At 37.0% G+C, this 21159-nt stretch overlaps 1 protein-coding gene across 1 annotated transcript; it reads right to left on the bottom strand.

Annotated features, from left to right (window-relative positions):
- Positions 1-1162: 1162 nt before the first annotated feature.
- LOC121958475 (integrin alpha-X-like) lies at positions 1163-20893 on the bottom strand. Its single transcript, XM_042507419.1, has 30 exons — positions 20727-20893; positions 17666-17768; positions 17401-17498; positions 16254-16324; positions 15964-16078; positions 14685-14809; positions 14355-14503; positions 13465-13615; positions 13221-13371; positions 12244-12317; positions 11883-12000; positions 11154-11290; positions 10869-11021; positions 10551-10766; positions 10318-10451; positions 8978-9120; positions 8737-8891; positions 7701-7826; positions 7209-7282; positions 5150-5291; positions 4947-5045; positions 4778-4857; positions 4597-4683; positions 4419-4488; positions 4221-4319; positions 3976-4056; positions 2756-2866; positions 2448-2558; positions 2238-2348; positions 1163-2009 (listed from the first exon to the last, which is right to left on the bottom strand). Exons 1-30 carry the CDS (start codon positions 20761-20763, stop codon positions 1920-1922), a joined length of 3411 nt encoding a protein of 1136 aa, XP_042363353.1. The 5' UTR covers positions 20764-20893; the 3' UTR covers positions 1163-1919.
- Between the last annotated feature and the right edge of the window lie 266 nt (positions 20894-21159).

Raw genomic sequence — 21159 nt, 5'->3', positions numbered from 1 at the left:
ACCTGGGTGTCCATATTTAACAATGCCGTTTGCACCCAGGAGATTATTCCTGGATGTCTCAGCAATGGTGAAATTTGTAGTTAACACAAACAAGTCTGTCGAGTTGTTCTGCTGAAGTGTATTGACAGAGTGTGTATTCAGCAGCTCTGCTATCATATACATTGAAAATAAATAGTCAACATTTCTCATTTCATGTTACATGGGATTCAACCCTTTGTCTCCTGTTTGAAAGTTCTGTGCTTGAACCACTTCATAATCCCCCCTATGGGTGTGACAGTGTTTTTCTTATAGATTTACCCCTTTAATCTCAGAGAAAATCTGATGTTGGCTAATATTCGCCCTAACAATGATCTCTTTGTGCTCATCCTAAATGCATATGACTTCAACGTGTCAACATGACGAGTACTAGCCAATAACAGGATGCAATGAGATCCATAATAAAAACTCATAGGGCTGCATGTAAATAGCTCAATAGCTTCGGTGTGATTCTCCTCACCCAGGTGCAAAAAGACACTCTGTTGTGTAAATGCACTGACGATACTCAGGTCGCTTTTTAGGCACTTCCAAAGAAGTTTATATTTTTGTAAAAAGCTATTTTACTGTTTTATGGTGATGTTTTTTTTCTATACATGAATTGTACAAGGAAATGTCTTTTTCACAATGTGTTTCTCTGAAGTTAAATGAAGGACAACTTGTTTGTTATTTATTCTATATTTCGTTATAAACTGCTGTCACCATTCTACTTAATAATGTGATGAATCTTGGATAGGGAAATCTTTTAAATTAGAACAAATGGTAAGTGATTTTAATCACACATATAATAAATACTGATGAAGCATAAAACAAAGTCTCAATGTTGCAGTTTTAATTCCAGCAGTTTTTACAGGACAGTATGTTGTGAACACTAGAGACCAGTTGATCATATAGCATTTTTAAACACACAGCAGATTCCACAAATTAGCTTGCAGAACATATAAAAGCAGAAATGTTTCATTGTAGAGTAGGACTGCACAATAATATCGGCGCTGCATCAGAATCAGCAGATAATGGCTTTAAAATTAAATATCTGAATTGGGCCAACAAGCTAATTTCTGCTAATATATACATTTTTTTATTGAAATAGCAAACATTTGCAAAACATAAACCCCAAGTTGATGTATTTTTCTTATTTTCCTCAAATAATAAATATTATATACATTGAAAAGCATTGTATTTTATGTCTCCATCTGCTGGTGGGCTATCATAATGAGAGTTTGCATAATATGATATTAATTCCACTACAGAGGAGACTTGATGATCCCTAAAAGTGGGTGGGGAAAAAGTGGATGTATTGATATTGGTATCAGCTATTAGGCAAATTAATTATTATACATTGACATATTTGATATCTGCAAAAAGTTCAATATCGTGCATCCCTATTATAGACCAACAGTGAGCTATTCAGTTGAAAATTTGGATACGAAAAATTTATAGCCATTTTGAGAAGCCTCCTGCCACATTACATCATATGATCTGTGTCCAAAATCCTGCTCTATGTGCTATAACCTTTAGTGCACAGCATTTACACTCCACTATTTAAACATTTTTATTTTCTAGGAATCATTTCAGGACTTCTTAGAAAAAAAAGCAGTGAATGAGTGAGTGAGGGAGTGATTTCAGACACAGCCAAGCTTTTAGTTTAAAAAATCAAGAGTGGTCTTCAACAAAAGTCATGTAGATTTCTGAAAATGGCAGAACGTTATAAAAACTGAACAACTCTGATTAATGGCGCAGATGAACCAATCAGCAATAACAGCGCCATTTAACAGTTTTGTTGTTTTGCAGTCAGCTGCAAAATCAGCTGGCCAGCTCTATTGTATGTATATATTGGATCTGGAACAATTTGGGTTTCTGTGGGGCATCAGGTGACTTCATGCTTGTTATTCTGGTGTGAGTCCACCATCGTCACCCTCCATATCTGCTGGTTCATCAGTAATCATTTGCTTGTATTTGCTCTTGAAAAACCCAGCCTGAAAGAACAAAACAAAGTTTAAGATTTAAAAAAAAAAAAAAAGCATAATAAATAAATGACAAGAGCCAAACTTGCTGATAAAATAACCATGATATTTGTATGATATTATACGTAAATGTACCATATCAATTTATTTAGCAGAAATTGACACCTAGTAACACACTTCAAAATAGTTTACATGACTCCTTAAATCTGTATAATAAACTGAAAGTGTTCAGTGTCTCACCTTATACAAGCCAGCAGTGAGTAAAGCGAGGAAAGCCAACCCTCCGAGGGATCCTCCGATAATCTCTTTGGTGAAGTCTGGGTCAGTATACACTTCTACCTCCACCTCAATCTGAGAGATGAAATGACAGAATGTGGATCAAATCTTAAACTCATAAAAACTCACTTAAACTCGTAAAATCATAAAAAGGTAAAAACAACGTGTCATCACCTTGCGAACAGGAGGGTTATTAGACCCTGCTGAGGTGAAGATGTACTGGTTTCTGTCATACTCCAGAGTGGCTGTGCTGGTCAAGAGGAACTTGGCAGATTTAAGTCCAATCTGTTTGAGAAAAAAAATTGGATCAAATTGATTCTATCTTTAGTGTTGTTAAATCTCATTGCAAAGTCATTATCTGTGAAGATATTTACCACAGTGTAGTCAGGGACCAGTTTTAATATAAAAAAATTTAAAATGCAGCAGTTAAATGTACATAAAATAAATCAGTTTGCTCTATATTATACACACACATCAGTTACCTGCTCTATCCATCCAGAGCTGAGGTTGGCAGAGATGTTGTATGTTTTACTCTCCAGTCTTTCCATGAACCTGCTGCACCTCAACACACTACACCGAGCTACAGAACAGTCCTGTTCATGATTCAAAGAGGGCAGAAAACGTTACATTCAGGCCTGCACACTCCAATTGGATGAAATTACAGTAGTCAGCGACTGTTAGTTTCTTTTGCAGGAGGAGGTTTGGTGCAAAACAAGGGGGGCATGTCAAATCATTTATTTAAGCACCGGGGAGGGAATTGTGTTTTCTTAAACTGGCTGAGGTGGAGGAGGGATATGCATCTTTATGTGTTTGTGTTTTGTATTTATTTTAAATACCACTGGAACACCAAAACCCAACAGCGAGTTTAAATCACAACATTTATCATGGGCAGAAACTGAAAAAGATCTGATTTTCACATTTCTGGCTGTCCTTAAACACATCATATGTGCCAAATGCTTTCATTAAGAAACATAACCAAATCTAAGCTTATAGCGATCTTATAGCGTAGATTTCATGCTACACGTGGCATTTAAAATTATGCCAGAACTGGAACGTTTAGATTGTGTTAAAAAAAAAAAAACAATTTCTATGCTCCTGCATGCATGGAAATATTGAATAGATTATTAAATTTTCAAGGAGAGGCACTTCTTGCAAGTTCTTATAATTTCCCATTTTTGGAGAGTCACTTGAATGCATCACCTAACCAGACATTTCAGATCCTCTCATTTAAGGCAGGTGTGTAAAATTAATCAATAAGGAAGAGGATACAGACTTCATCTGAGTTGGTCATATCCAATGGCGTCTGGGTGGCTGTTTCAAGTTAATTTAGAAGCCACAATAGGTAAGTATTTTCCTAAACTTTTTTAATGTTGCAGTGTCCTCACTTCTTTTATGAAAACGTTTTATTCCTGCTCTATTGAATCTGTTCTAAGCTTTTCTTTTGTCAGCTGGTACAGTTCATGTTCTGTCAAACAGAAAAATCCCCTGCAGAGTGTTGGAAAAGTGTGCAGCAAAATTGCTGGTACATGTTTTTTTGTTGTATTTATTTGTTTCGTTGTGTATTTATTACAGCTGGCTGTGAACTCGTCTAATCTAATCTAATTTAATTACATACACTGTGCCAAGTATTAAAAAAAAAATATTTGTAGCTTTTTAAAAAATCTAGCAAGGTAGTAGTAGTAATAGTATGTGTCAAACTTACCACTAACTTATTTTTCTGTATCTTGGCAACAAAATCTGTGACAGTAGGTTCTTCATCTGGGTATCTTTGGCAGTCTGGAAGCTGAAATAGAGTCGGTTCATGTCAGTTTAAGACAGAACTAGATGTGGTTCTCATAAAAACCACAGTCATCCCTGCATGACATTGCATAAATAAAGGTTGCATAAAAACGGCTACATGTGAGACATTTTTGGGGATTTCGGGAAGTAGGAGTTCCTAAACGTTACCTGCAAACTGTCAGAATCCACCCAGATGTCTTTATCACCGAGCTTCACCGGCACCTTAATCACTACAGTGAAATTTAATGCTCTGATGTCATTTGTAACCTAAGAGAAGGACAGAAAACAAAGGGTCTTAATGAGCATCAGTGTAAGAAAAGTCTAAATGAACTTTGAATTAATTACTGATATTTTAAGATATTTTACCACAATTGGTTGATGGACCGGTTTCTGCAAATCATTCTTTCCGAAAGAGAAATTGCTGTACCTGAGAAAACTAATGAGACAAATTAAATGTTTTACATTTCATGTTAGCAAATGCCAGTTTAAAATTATATTACTTTTTAAAGACAATTGATCTTGTTTCACATGGAACAACACAAACCTTTCAATTGTTGCAAAAATGCTGTACTTCACATCAATCTCCTTCCTTTTGTAGAGCTGGCTTTGGCTGGAGTGTGCCTGATTCCCACTAACAGAGAGGTAAAATCATTTGTAAGTGTACAATTATCCATTTGCCATTTGCACATATTGTTGTACACATCCTGCAGGCGGCTGCACTGTACCTGGTAGCATTTGCAGTGATAAAAATCCTCCTGTCAAGTTGACTATTGGTTTCGAACCCATAGGAGACGATGAATAAAACCTAAAATCAAGTGAACAAGATTGAAGAAGTCAAGATTGTCTCTCCTGTTTGCAGCTGTGAGAAGAAATCCTTCTGTTCAAAGAACAAACCTTTGTGTTCGCTTTAAAAATAGGCTTTTCTATGCTGCAGTCTGTCTTTCCTCGCGTTACAGCATCTTCACTGTCCAAGGAGTTGCACACAATTCTTCCCTTTATTAAAAAAGAGGATTAAAAAAACAACCAGAATCCCTCAGTGACCCGAGAGAGCAGCTGACTAGAGATAAACTGAAGCCAACTCGATCCGGATGCCTTACCTGTAGGATTGTAAACTTCCTGTAGGAGAACCCAGCTGGGTATGTGAGAATGACGCGGCTGTTGTAGGAGTTTTCGTCGCTGTTCTCCACTGAGACGGTAACATCCAACAGTTCATCAATACCCACTTTAACCTCTGAGGAGCTGTCAGATTAGGAGGAAAGAGAAAAGTGAAGAGGTAAAGAGGAGCCTTGCTCTCCAGTGTCGATATAGCGAATCATCAATAGCATGCACCTCTATTTTAAACAGCCCCCTGGGTACAGTTATAAAAAATAAGGCCCCACCTGCTATCTTACACAGGAGCACGACAGAGTTTGTGATGCTTTTGCATCTCTTTGTAGTCATTTTTCATTTGAATGTGCACTGTGAAATCTGACAAGTTGATTTTACTTTTTTTAAAATCTAGGAAACCAACTGCCCTGGATAATGTAAGCAAATGTAACTCGTGACTTTAATTTTTTTTTTTTCTATCTAATTGTTAAGTTTACTCAAAAATTAGACTTAAAGTCAAATCAATATTTGTGGTTATATTTACTTTCCTTTTTAAGGCGATCAGTTTCCAAGATTATTTTAAAGATACATTTTGGGAGTCTTTTTCAGTGCCTTTATTTGATAGGACAGATATAACCTGAAAGAGGGAGAGAGAGGAGGGATGATATCCAGCAAAGGGCCGAAGCCGAACCCAAACCTGGGGCTGCTGCAGCAAGTTCACAGCCTCTGAACATAGTAAACCAGCTCTACCAACTGAGCCAACAGGTTCCCCAATTTCCAGCATTATCTGAAGTAAGATCAACTTGTCAGATTTTACAGTGTGGTTTTGTGCCTTTTTGTGATAATTTTGTGTCTTTTTTGGTTGTAGTGTGTCTCTTGTTTGACAGCACACTATCCTATTGGCTGAATGGCTGTCAGGTTAGGTAGGTGGGGCTTACGGGGGTGTAGTGCCTGTGTATGAAAAGGAAGTGATCAAGAGAGAGGATTTGGACCAGGTGTGGGACTGGAGTTGTTGTGAGGGAGACAAAGGGTGGAATCATCTCCTTTTCCTAATGAAGTTTTGTTTCAAGTTATTGTTTGTGTGTTTAATGTCCACACATAAACTATCAGTGGAGGACCAAGGAAGGACCAAAACAACCAGCTGACTGTGTGTTTGCAGTGTGTCAACAGGAAGGCAACAGGTAGGCCTTCATCCCTTACCTTTAGCCTTGCAGCCTAATGCTCACCCTCCAGTAATATCTGTACAGGCCACTAAAAACCCTCAAGAGTTGGCCCTAAGTACTAGAATTAAGGGTTTAGGATTGTGTCACCTTGTGGTTGTTTTGTGTCTCTTTGTATTTGTTTTGTGCCCCTTAGGTCATTTTGTGTCTTTTTGAGGTACTTATGTGATTTTGTTTTTTTGTTTTCTTTCTGTTTGCTCTTAATGTTTGTCTTCTTGTGGTTGTTTTGTGTCTGTTGCTGTTTTGCCCATTTTTATGGTAACTTATTGTGTCCACATAGTTCCCTTTCTTCTCTTTGTAGTAGTTTTGAGCCTCTTTCCTTTCAGTACATGGTAATTTTTAGTGACTTTTTGGGGGTTGCTGTGGGGAGTTGCTGATATTTTAGGCCCCTGAGTCTGTGCCTAGTAGGCCTGTTTAGTAATTCATTCATGCCACATGATAAAATACACACTTGACCTTATTATGCTGCTATACAAAAAGTAAAGGGATCACAGAAGTGATTACAATTCATCCTGCAATGAAGACAAAAGCCTCAAGGTTTTGCTAAAGGGGCAATAAATCTCTAAAGTCCAGGATACATTATCTGGGAAACATGAACGTCTGCACAAAATCTGGTGCCATTCTATATAGTATTGAAGGTGTTGAGATATTTCAAAGAAAACTTTGACCAGTTGATGGAGGTAGATTAAAAGTTGAAGTACAGTATCACATCACACACGTCATCGATTAATCCTCTGTGCACAACAGATAGATCCATCGAATCGATTTTGTCAAAACCTTTGATGGTTGTGTTTTTTTGACTTGCAGAAAAGTGAACATGTGAACGTTAGGCTTCGTTTTTGTGACTCACCCAGTAAAGTTGAAATCCACTTTCAGGTTATCTGTACATTCATTGTCTGTGCCGCAGTTGATCTCAAACTCTAACTGTGGAAGAGAGTGTAACAGAAACAGTGCTGGTTAAGACAGTAGATGTGGCTGTCATTTAGAAGGCATGACATGCCACAGAAAGTGGAAACTATGGCATTAATTCACAAAAAGTGGGGGCCAAAGTGAAGCTGTTTAAGGGCCCGACACACCAAGCTGATGATCAGCTGTTGGTCAACGTTGGCTGTTTGGTGAGAATCTGTCATCCTAGTTTTGGCAGTTTGTCCTAAATCGCTGGCACCAGCCAGCCTTTGTGTGCTTTTTCCCCCGGACACTTCAGAATTCATGTTGTGTTGTTAATGTGCGAACAGAAAAACTCATGTCTTCAATTAGTTGTGTTGTCTTCTAGATTCCCCTTTTGATTGAGGACCTCAAATAAGTGAGACATGTCAGCAAGTTCTTTAAAGATATTACTCACAGGATGAAAGGTTGTTGTCTGCGCCTGCTGGGCGAGACTCGGAGATAGATTTTGGTCAGAGGGAACTCCTTCAAAGGTGAATTTGAGTTCATTGTAAAGTGCATTGAGAGCATCTTCTGGACAAGCCTGCAAGAAGAGTGTGCTATTGAGCAATATTTTATACAAAGGTTGTGAGGGTTGAACACTTGTACACAACATGAGTGTTCTGAGGCAAGGTCCGTCCCCTTCTGCTGTCCCCCATGGGACCTTATATTAGAAAAATATGTTCAGTTATGAACAACAAGAGACAAATCATTTTTTGATTACATTTGAATTGTGCCAGGATTTACACTGATGATATTTGTCAATTTAAAACATAATGCACAAGTTAACATAGTGGCAGTTTGTTCTATGTTTGTAATTTGTGCTTTTTAGTTTTTTTGTGAAAACGCTGCATAATTACAGCTCTTGCCTTGTACTTAATATGTCACCTGTACAGAAACCTTTATAGGAAAGTTAACTACATTCCACACAAATGAAACATTATCTTCCCTGATGCATTTTATCCAGTGACTCCTGGTGTTTTTATCAGCTGGGAAGCGAAAGAATGAGCAAAAGCTGTTTATCTCTGCACACACAGGAATCATAGCTTCAGCGAGAGAGAATACTTAGACGTCACTTATGCAACTTGTGTCATCTTTGTAATTATGTTGGGGATTTTTTTTTTTGCAGTCTTATACTTTAACAGTTTTACAGCAAACTGCAACTTCTTTGACTTACAAAATTATATTTTAAAATGACAGTCATGTAATCTATGGCACAATTCAAACAGGATTTAAATTTTTTTGTCTTTTTCTATTGAGATTGAATACTGTCAATATTTTTTTAAAACAGGTCCTCTTGGTGGTCTACTGGAACAGGAGGGACTTTGCCTCTCTACTAAACATGGGGCTTTTCTGTATGAGAGCCTGTTGTTTTCCAATTAAATGGGTTCTCTAAAAGCCAGAAAACTACAGAATTTATCGGATTTCAAAGTTGTGTATGTCTAACAGCTCACCTGGACAAAGAATTTCACCATGGCGCATTGTGGCTGCTTTAAGTCGAGAGCAACTTCTCCTGTCTGTTCTCGTTGTTTCGCACTAATGTAAGCTCGGTTGTTTGGGACTTTGCGGGTGGCATCCAGTGTTAAAGTATATTTAATCTGTGCTCGTGCTGAAACAGATTAGAGTGTCAATAAGAGGTTACTCATGTACTGGCATACAATTATTTAAATATATGGACGGTGGAGAATAAGGAACCTTGTTCTACTGTAGAGTGCCTGGTCATGGTAAAGCAGATTGTAGCTGTGTTCTCCAGTGGTGTCAAGCAGTCTGAGTTTTGAGTCGGGATTTGGTTTGGACTGAACGACACTTCACCTTCAACCATCACTATTGGTTTTGATCTGGAAATGGACAGAGCAGGAAATACATGTGAATAGCTTTTGGCTTTGTGATCAGTAATCCACCAGAAAACCAAACCGGTATAGACCAATCACTGTGACCTTGCATTAACTCTTCTAGGTACACTTTTTTTTTTATTTCTGCTGTCATTTTCAACCATAACGGAAAGTTTTAAAGGTACTTGTTGAAAAACAGTGATTCGATCAATGTTACATTTCTGCTTTGAAATCAAATCTACCTGCATGTAAGCTAAGCATTGTACTGCTGTGGACGGTTAGCCACTTGAAAAGACTTAGGCCTCCTTAACAAAAATATCCATATCAGTAGGTCACTATTACTAGCCTAAGGCATTTTTATAGAATGGATGTATAAAACCTAAAGCATGTAACCACTAGCTCCAAATTTCTAGTGCTACAGGACAGCAGTGCAGTCTGGGGATGTTGTTGCACCCAGTTTGCAGGGCTGTAAGAGGGGGCGGCGAAAGGGCAGTGCCTTGGTTGGTGATGAAAACCTGCATGCTGTGAACCGGTCAGCCGAATTTCAATTGCAATAGGTTTCAACCTTTAGATGGCAGTCTGTATGCATTTTTAGACACAACATGCAGAATTTTAATACTTTGCACTCAAATGTCAAGATTTAGGACATGAATCAATCAACAACAACACTAAATATCCATGTATATTGCCTTTCAACTGAAAGAAGTAGTCTGGAGGTTTGGTTACACATTAAGTGAACATTTTCACCGCTTTACCTTACACATTAACTGATTGAGACAACAGTAGATCGACAACTTCCATGCTTTAAAATGACTGTTTTGTCAGTGAAATTGAAAAACCGACTCCAGTTTCCTTTCAGGAAGATCTGTCTGGCAGTAAGGTAAAGCAGTAAAAATATTCTAAGTGAACACCTTAACTGATATTGCTTTTTAGGTGGCTAATAACTAACCCAGTGAGGCAGCGTTTGCTCAGTGTCGTTTCACTGTATGTCATGACACAAAGTTTTTCTATCCATGGGTTATTGTAAACAAACCTTGGGATTCTGTCTATATTTTAGCTGCTGGACACAATCCATCATTGGTGAAGAATGCACTCTTAAATTAGTACAAAGGGACTGAATGACTGCACACATGGCAAAAGTAATGTTTGACACTAGAATTACAACTGAGAGTAATATGAATAACAGGAGCAGCTTGGACTTACCTAAGTAAAACAACCGTGCCCTTTGAACCCACCGCTAAGTCGGGCAGATTGTCCCTATTGTGGTCATAAGATGACTGACTGATCGACATGCCGAAGAACTTTAGTCCTGGCGAGACTTCAGATCCAGTAATTCTCTATGAAAATGGAAATTTTTTTTAGCCAACTAAATTGTATTGTATTGAATATAGTGTTAAAGCAATACATAGTGGATCTGTTTAATCTTTCACATTCACCTGTGAGTGATCAAGACTGATTTTTCCTCTTCCTTCGCCGTGGAATATGTAGATGCTGCCTTGACCGTCATTCTCCAAAGGAGCGCCAACCGCCAAGTCATTGAAACCATCTGTGTTAAGATCAGGCAGTACAGCAAGAGATGACCCAAACCTTCCTTTGTCAGATGCCACCCCTCTCAGTACTGACGGAAAGCCATCTAATCGACACTCGACAATCTGGTGAAAATATAAGTATGAGAGACAATGTTTGCGCGGCCGTAAAAAACAAACACAAAACAAATGATTCTTGTAATGGCACCAGATAAAACTGTCATTTACCAAACCAGTCAGGCTGCAAACGTAAACTCTTCCCTCTCTGTCAGTGTCCATGAACATTGGGGAAGCTATCAGGATTAGATCAGTGTAGCTGTCACGATCACGATCCACATCCATGGCACAAACAACAGCCCCAAAATATTCACCACTCTGAGACTGTGCAAGAAACAAATTATTAACGAAAAGAACTGCATAACAGAGGTAAACTATTTCTTTTCGTCTTTAAAAAAAATGCTTTACATTGTATATCAGGATCATTAGTTCTCCTTAATAATACATAACACAAACCTGCCATTGAGGGAGCTCGATATTTTGGCGATTCCAGTTTTGGGAAATGACCATCACAGCTCCTTGGTGATGATATCGTGGAGCACCAGCAATTGTCAATGTGCCTTGCCTTGTTCTCGCGACTGCCATGGAGTAACCTGGAATTAACACCCATCAGTTAAAAGTCTGGGCAACTATAAGCAAACTGTCTATTTTTGCAGATTCACGTTAGTTATTACCATTACCTCCCCAGCAAACAAAGATGAACATTGCATAATTCAGAGACCATTTTTATCTTAAATATATCTATATATTTTAAAAATCGCTATTCAACTGGACGATATATAATATTTGTAGTTCTGAATATTTTGGTATGTTTGAGGTTTCTATAATATTCAAGTCCTCAAACTGCAAATATTTATATTCATTTTTCTGGAAAGGTCAAGTGTGTAGGATATATTGGCAAAAATGGAATATAATATTAAGTATGTTTTCTTCCATTTATAATCACCTGCAAATAAGAATTTTTGTTACCTAATAATGAGTCATTTATATTTGCAAAGGGGAGAAATGTGTAGCGGCAGACACACTCTGTGTTTGGCGCACAAACAAGTAACACAAAACACAAAATTAAATACTTACTCTAGTATAATATACAATATCTAAAAACTTGTAAAATTCAGACAGAAGAGAAAAAATTGCCATGCAGCAGTGCAAATAAATGATGTACATTTGTATATCTATTCTTACCCAGATAACTGTCCGTGTCTATACTCGGCTCGTAGGAGATGGGCCGCTGGCCTTGAAGTGAGTATTGCTGGAAGCCTCCCTTCCACACATTAGCACCAACCATAGCCATCTGAATTCCCTTCAGTTTAAACAGATGAAATAGGCTTTCCAAATTAAATTTTTCATACATTTTCATTAAATCCTAACCATAGTTATGAAAATAAAAAAAGAAAGCAATAACAGTAAATAAACGTGTTATATAAAACCTTGTCCAAAGAAAATGTGTGTTACATATTTTATAAATCCATCAAATTCTGTCATTGTCTGCTTTCCATCAACAAAAGGTGTTGACATTGTTCAGTTAATTTTTGGAGATAATTACCTCAGGCACAAAAGCTGCACTGAATCCCTCTTGAGCCATTTCCATTTTCAGTGACTCCCCACCTGTTTGTGATCCTGTAACAGTAACACAAATGAGCACAATAATCTGTCAGTGCAGCATCATATAATGGCCTGTACCACATCCTAATAAAGACTAATATACACTGTTAAAATGTTGGGTTTTTTTTAAATCAGTTGTTTTTACAGAAAAAAACCTGACAGCTGTGATTGCCAGGATAAACCTAAAAAAACAGTTAATAGGTAGATAACTTTACAGAAAATATTTTAATATTTAAAACTGTTTTGAACTGTAAAAAATTCCACTGTCCACATGGAAGACAAAGTAACATTTCTCTAAATCCATCAACAGTCACATTATGAGTAAAAACTTTTGAATTAAATTACTAATTGACAATTTACACATTAGAAAATTACAATTATTTTTCTGTCAATTTCATATGGCTGTTATTGGCAGGTAAACTAACTTTTTTGGTCAATTTCCTCGTATTTATGCCAAAAAAATGTTTTATTATTTATTTTTTACAATGAACATCAATAAGAAAGTTTAAGTTTTAAGTAACATTCAAATATAACACTCAGATGTTTTAAAATCCATTGTAAAATCCATTTGTAGGGCACATGTTTATCTGTAAAGCATAACATATGAATTTGTAAAATGTAATATGCTTTCTTTCCGTAAAAAGAAAACTACAGTAATCTGTAAATTCTATTAAGAAATATCATTATTTCAACATATTTTTACTTCAAAATTAACAGTTTTGTTTTATTCAATGCTTAATGTTTAGTTTTATGATATCATGATTTTACAAACATTTTTTTAGCGTAATCACAAAGAGCAAACTCAACAAAAACCAGACTGATTCACAAACAGAACATATTGAAACTGAAGTTGTTTCCAAGTTGAAATTTGATATAAAGATTTTGCAATGATTTGGGTTTTTTCCAAGACAACTATACCTTCAATAGAGAAGATTTTGGCCTGCAAACTCTGCCTTATTTTTTCAAGTGCTTCAAAGTTTTCCACTTGAAACACCTGATTGTCTTTGGGAGATGATGCAATGGTGTACAGTTCATCTAATGCACGAGGATCCGTAAATGCATCCCCCACCTACGGATGTTAAAAACAAGTGTTTGAGGTCTTGTGTGGTGCAACAGAGTTAATAGGCTGCTTGAATTCAGTGAGTGGAAATTAAGAACTTACTCCAATAGCAAATCGAACAATGTTTTCTGCCTCAGCTTTAGCTGCTGCTTCTGGCAATGAACGCCGGTCATTAGATGCTCCATCGGTAATGACTATCAAGACCTTCTTCACATTAGGTCTGGCACCTGCTGTTGATGTGAAAACATTTTGGCTGGCAAAAGAAAGATGCAATTTCAATACACCTTTTTGTAACGCATTTTGTTGTATCTTGTGGTTAACCCTTTGAAATCTGAGCAAACTGGCTTTCAGAAACATGGTATGAAGCTTCAAAGTTTTGGCAAGGAAGTTATCTGAAATTTAGCAAAAAGAATATAATTTTTAAGTTTAAAAGAAATAGTAATAATAGTCACAATAACATCCTAATCATAAACCTGCCAAATGTAAACAAATGCACATAAATGAATTTATGTCTATTTTAACAAATGTAATGAAAACTTAATTGTTAATTGTACAGAATAGACACAGTAACAGTTGTTAACAGTTGTAAAACAAATGTGATCAAAATCAGATTCACTGTAAATCAGTCAGATTGGATTATCATTAGTAACCCCGGGTTACTTGAGGGTAAATTTAGCTTCAGGCACATCTCTGTCTAAAAGGGCAAAAGTACTAGATTTACCAAGTTTAACTGCATGCCCCCCTCAATATTTAGAACATGTGCATTTGTCAACCCCGACAAAAACATTAGTAGCAGATTTTTACTGCTAAAATTAATTTGCACCATAAACTGATTCACACATGCATATGAATTCACCATAATGCAGGTAATGAATTGTATCATCTTCACATCCTGTTTTGGCAGATTCAGTATATTTTGGCATTTAACTTAGATAAACAATTCCTATGAACTTCCTGTGTAAACTGGATGTCAACATAGTGTCAGCACTTACACCACAAACTCGATGGCTTCAGCTGTGTAAGTTGATCCCCTTAGTTGCGTAATTTCATCAACTTTTTTTTCCCATGATTGAGTTCCGGAGAAAAAGGTATTGAAGAAATATTCTACTTTGGGATTTGCAGAGAACTGGGCAATAGCAAACTGCAAATATAGGAGAAAAATAAAAACAAGGGACAGTCAAATTCAACAGTCTGTTAGTAATTTAATGGTTGACTCTTACATTTGAAAATTTAACCGTCAGATGTTTCGTAGAAACAATAAAGAACTGTGGCACTTTTATTCAACACTAATGAACTAAGCGGCAGCGTGACTGCAACATTACCTTTGTATCTAGAGGCAGAAGCGAACGGACCAGATTTTTCACAAAATCCTTCATTGTTTTAAAATCCAATCTGGATACGCTGCCTGAACCATCCAACAGGAATGCAATGTCTGCTGATCGGCACTCTGTCAAACAGATTTCAAGTCATTAATAAGTTAGTTAAAACATTATTTCACACAATACATATCCCAAAAACGCAGCAAACAGACTACATAAAATGTAATTTGATACATAAAATGCATAAAATGTAATTTAATGTCTTTCAGTGTACCTGCATTATCTGAGTGACTATACATGTCTAATAGCATTTAGTATTGTTCGTTTTTTAGTTTATTAGGTATTCATATTTTTATGCGGTGCAAGTTCATTACGTGATGTATGCATTGTGCTGAAACCATCTTTTTTCACTCAATAATCCTATAGGAAAACTGATTGTGGTATTCATTATTTCCTTTTAAAGGAGACATGTCCGTGCTTACATAATGTCACGTTATTGCACATTATGTCTCTCGAGTCAGCTATGACGAATTGAGTCATGATGACAAGATTTCAATCAGATACTGTGTGTCTGTATGACAGAGACAGAGGAGGCTGGAGCTGACTTAGTTCTCAATGACTCAGTGTCCAACGCTGCATATTCATAGTTCCACTTCCCCTCTTTCACTTAAAGTAACAGCATGCATTGCACGAAAAGCCATTTGGTGGGCAGAGGGAAAATGGGCAGGAGGTTGAATTAGAACACACCTCCGCTTTTTTGCTTCCAGTCTAAAATGTCATGATCCACCGCCATTTGTTGGCTTTTACTTAAACACCTGCAAAATCATTTAAATGAGGCCGAGGCGTCTTCTTTGTTCTTATTCCGCTGCATCAGTTTCTGATTAAGTATTTTCTCTTTTGGTCTGCATCATGATTATCTTAACCCCTATCGATACACGTTTATGGTATTCCTCCAGACCCCCCTGGAAAGTGTTGATTTAAAATGGTCCCCCAAATGTTAAAAAGGTGATGACGGCTCTGTGTCCATGCGTTTACTTAACTATGTTTTCAGAGCATGTTGTATGGTGTTGTATGGTATATCTCCTTGTTCCAGTGTTTGGGCAGGTAAAGAGATGAATTCAGGGGTCATCACTCCAGAAAAGTCTTTTGGCCAGGTGCTACACTGCAACAAATCCTATGCACATCCTGTGTGTGTGTGTGTGTGTGTGTGTGCGTGCGTGCGTGCGTGCGTGCGTGCGTGCGTGCGTGCGTGCGTGTGTGTCTTTTTTTATTCCATATTTACCTTTATTAGAAGAGGGTATAGGCTTTGAAACTTTGTTAGAACGGTCTATCTGCAAACACACACCACTGTACATGGTGATACTTTTGCAGTCCTTTGGGATGGTCGGACCACATGCCTGAAAGGAGAGAGAGAATAACCAAAAAAAAAAAAGACAGAGCCCTGATTAGTGAAAAATATCTTTTCATTTTTGTGTTTTAATTATAATAAAATTATCTCACTAGAGAGACAAAAAAAAGTTTACAAGGATTCTCCCACAGTGAGTTGTAAATATCTGCAGTTTACCGACTCACCATAGTGTTTTGCGTGGCGGGATCACTTATCATTGTCAAACCCAGAGACATGTTCACTGCAAATTCTGGCACTGCATTGAAAACATTTTTCGGTCAGGTTAAAAAAGAAAAAATAATTCAAGACACTTTGGGATAGTAACACAATTACAGTCTCAGTGACCACTACAAACATCCGCTCCCACTAATATGTACTGCCTTATACTTCCCTTCATTGTCTGATAACTATCAGCAACAGCTATGTCCCACAAGTGTTTGTGCCCTATGACCATACTCCCAAAATTCTTTTAACCAAGTCAGTTATCAAATGACTTTTTTGTCTTACCATTTTCAGCAGCATTTATTAGTACCTATTTCCACCCAAATGAGTCATTTTCATCTATGATTGAGTCTTTAAGTATGCAAAATCAAAAAGAACTGTAGTAGGAACGAGTGATACTTCTTGTTTTACCTAATCTGATTACTACTTCAACACCAATTTTAGGAAAGTTATCTCTAAATCTTTCTATGGCCATATCTGTACATTAATCCACATAAGATCTGTTAAAAACTGCTCTAAAGATCTTGTCAAGCCAGTGTTTTCCACAGTGTTTTTGTGGCAGGCCGCCATGATTAAAATATCTGCCACAGATTTTCTGTTTTCATTAGGTGCACTATAGCATTCAGTTATTTAACAGCACACTGTCAGAGTGCAGGGTTTACTCGAAGCAGCAGAACAAGAGCAGTGAAAATGAAACTTAACAGTTCATTGAGCTGGATCTAAAAGACCATATCAACTGATCAACTGTCCACACCACTCAAACTGCTGTTGAGAAATAAAAATTACTCATAAGTTATGCCTATGCTATGTTCACAGACCTGCTAAAACATGTAAAATAAAAAGAAAGAAAGAAAGAAACACATGCAAACTCATTTCAGTGAGGCAGAGGCATCTTCTTTGTACTTAGCTGCGTCATAAAAAAACAGGAAGGTTGCTGACTCCCTCTCTCCATTGTCAGCCACCACCACACATAGATTATAATTCGATGGGAAACATTGCAAATGCTTGTAATTTTAAAAGCAATAATTTTTATTACAAGAATCTTTTAACGTGGCTTTCATTGTTTAAGTTTAGTTTTGATGACACAGATGGTAATAAGAGGTTGCTTACATGGAACTGAAAGTCTACTGCAGCGTTCAGTGGAGCACTGGTATATCTGCCCCCTTCCTTCTTGTGAATATTGTTCAAGAGGAGCACTGACAAGCAAACTGAGAAAACACAAGCAGAGAAACATGCAAAAGAACAATAGGCCAAATGAATCCAACAATTTTTTTCCCTATATTAAATTAAATGCTGCATTCTTGATTAAATATAAGTATTAAACACAGACACAACTGGAAAACAAAAAAAAAAAAACATCCATGCTTTGACTTACCTGCTTCGTCTCTGCACCACCTGGTATCCAAAACCTGCAGCAGGGTTTGTCAGGACCTTCCAAGCCGCAGGATCAATATTAAAACAAAGGGCGGCTTTTAACACTGAGGAATAAAGAAGAAAGAATCACAACGTTTTTATCTGATCTTCTGATTTAAAGGCACACTAGTGTGACTACAAAATTACTCTGCATTAGGATGTGTTCTTATTTTGCTGGATAATGTATTCTCTACGTGCTGCTTTTAGTGCCAATATAGGGTCGAGCGGTGTGATACCACAGTGCCTTTTTTGATAAAACCACTAGGGAGCACAATCGGAAATTTTCCAATTCTAAACGCAACAGCAGTAAAGAATTATTAATCATTAAAACATAATGATGTCATATTTGATCCATTTTTCTGTATTCCTGTTTCCTCAATCATTTAAAGCTACAGCTGGTAACTTTCAACAGGAAAAATATTTGCTGAAATTATCACTTCATACACACAGCACTAAATAAGTAAGATAACCTGTGAAAAATATCATACTCCTCTGCCTGCTTGAAGAACTTAGGATGGCTCGACTGAACAAAAGCAACCAATTAGAGTCGAGGAGTCTCAAACGCAGCTATCAATCCAACACATTCTCACTCCCAACTCGTCACACGCGGTCAGCGGCCCTAAACTTCAAACAATGATGCTCTAATTACGCCTCCATCGTCAGTTCTGGATGTTCAGGGACAATGTGTCACTTTGCCTTTGTTACATGATTTGCATCTTTTCATAATAAACATCTGATGTACAGTTCCCCATTAAATGCATGTAGTCTCTTTTCAAAAGTAAACTCTGGATGTTTGTAGCAGTTCATTTTTAAGTTTTCCTCTCAACGTTTATGTAAGAAAAGCAGGTTTAGGAAAAAAAACATCATAGTTTTGCCTAAAATAACCAATGTAATGTGGCGTCACGTGACATGCATTAGTAGTTGCATTGTGTTATTATTGAAATAACTGGATTTACTTTTGGTTTTACACAAAGTTTCGTGGGTAAAAGTCCAGAGTTTGTTGGCCTTGATGGGTGGGGCTTCTTGACTCGACTCAACTGTTTTCAACATGGCAGACAGAGCAAATGTTCTTATTTAACAGCTAAACAATGCACTAAAATATATTTCTGAAAACTTTTGAGGTGAGAAATGAGCGATGCAGTAACAGAAACTTTATTCATATTTGATGAGCACTGCATTATCATTGACCGTTTGATCACAGGTCACGTGCAATGATTGAAAGGACTGACAGCTGCATTAAAGACGCCTCAGCTCTAATTGGTTGTTGTCAGTGGAGGATTTTTTCACAGACTGTCCGTCTAATGTATTTCTTCTAAATTATAGTGACAGTTTCAGTAAATATGACACTTTTTTTTCCTAAAAGTCCCCAACTGCAGCCCTAAAAGCAGAAATGAAAACTGTTTTTACAATTAAAAAAAATACTGGTACTAGCTTGAAATAGAATACAACTCATGGCATCACATAGGAAGTCTTCTATTTGTGCCTTCATGGGGTATTTCCAGACAAACTGTTTTTGTTGTATAACGTCTTCCCATCTTTTTCTTTTTTGGCCATAACATGATATTTTTTAAAAAAAAAAATGTTTAAAAAAGTTAGTGTGATTCAAACAGCAAATGACTTGAGAAAAGTATTTCCTCATAGTTCCTTAAAGTTTCAAGAGATGTGAATTATGTTAGCAGCTTCCTTCCTTGTGTTGACACTGGCCTCACATCTTTGTTGGATATTCATGAATTTTGGTATTTTGTTTGTTTTATTTGATAGTTTTGCCATTGTCTCTCTCAAGAAATGTAGAAAATTAATTTAACCTAATAAGACTAACATCCTCAGGTTCTGCTTTTACAGCACAGCTGTAGTTTGGGAACTGTCATCTCTATTTCTGTTGTGTTTGGTTGCGGTCTTGATTGTGAGTCAGTAACTGTACACTGACCTAAACTTAACCGTCTATGGCAGATAATATCACAAAGGTGGCTTCAGCAAGTCTGTCAGTGCAATCTAAAAGTGGCGCTGATAAATAGGATTTGAGATGCTGTTCCTTATATGTCTCTGTTTAATTCACAGGTTGACTAGGTTGGCAAACACGCCTATATTAACCAACAAGTGATGTCTGTTTTCGGTCAACTTTAATCCAAGCATGGAAATAATTTAGGATGTTGGCCTGTCTGAAGCCCCCAGGCCCCCTGCGACCCTGCACAGACTAAGCAGATATACATAATGAATGGATAGATTGATTGGAATTTAGAGTCTTCCATCAGTTACACAGGTGGTTGCAGGACAAGGAAGTTGCATTTAGTTTGGTGAGTTTAACAGTGAGTCTGAGAACACACCCACTTTTTTTGTGCCTTTTTGATTAAAAAATTGTGGTGATAATAATAATAATAATTTGCGTTCCTTCTTTAATGTTCACCAGATTTGGTACATGACATGTTTGGATGACCCTGACAAAATGTCATGAACTAGTTGATCTGTAACATGTAACTGGACTCTTTTTGTGGTAAAGTGACACAATTCTTGCAAACATCTTCTGAGTGCAAATGTTTGACGTCACAACAATGAAAGATGCTGCTACAACTTCGGTTTAGATGGTCAGAAAAATAGTGGTCATCAGCCTGTTGATTTTTTTTTTGTACTAAAACTTTTTTTAATTCTAATTGTACAACTTCCAAATGTTCGAAGACAATTTAAACATTTTCTGCTACTGATATGAAAAAATTCGAGTTTATTTAGATGGTCACATATTGGCAAGGTGAGTTGGATTAACAAAGTATTCAATACAAATATGGAATTGATAATCTTTTTTTTCCTACATGTTGTTACAGTTATTCATTTTTTTAGCCCTGATATTTTCTTTTTGTTTGTTTGCCGTTTGTTTTAAACATACTGCATGTTAATAATATGCTTTCAGTATGCTGTATAGGAGCTTAAACGAGTGATATAAATTGACAAAATCAAATGACAGGATCCTATTCTCTAAAGGCACAAATATTAATAAAGAGACAAAATCAGGAGGTATAAAGCCGTCTTACCTGACAAAAATATTGCAGTCGTAATTATCCGGTCCATTGTGTCTCTCCCATGAAAAGCACTACTAGCGTGATGTATTCTCTGAGCTCACACGAATGTATTTGGTAACTCTGCTTTCTGGCGCCCTAGTTAACTATTTGCACTGCAGAAACTGTCAAGGAGGGGGATGTCGAAAGCAAAATGCAGAAATCAAAAGGTGACTGCTCAAAGCTGAGGCAGCCAGTCAGAGGAACTCTTGTGTAGGAGGAGTTGCAACACTTTGTGTTTTATATGAGCAAACTGTTGTCGCTTGATTTCACAAAGCATGGGTGTAATTTTTTTTTTTATCTGATAATTCGAGCACACAATTTTCAAAGACTCAAACATTAACACCTGCAGTTATTTTCAGAACAATCATATACCCAAAATGGTGAAGTTGATGCTATTCTGGATGTG

This window comes from Plectropomus leopardus, chromosome 19, assembly GCF_008729295.1.
Source record: "Plectropomus leopardus isolate mb chromosome 19, YSFRI_Pleo_2.0, whole genome shotgun sequence".
NCBI lineage: Eukaryota > Metazoa > Chordata > Actinopteri > Perciformes > Serranidae > Plectropomus > Plectropomus leopardus.
This window is presented reverse-complemented; position numbering and strand designations above follow the sequence as displayed.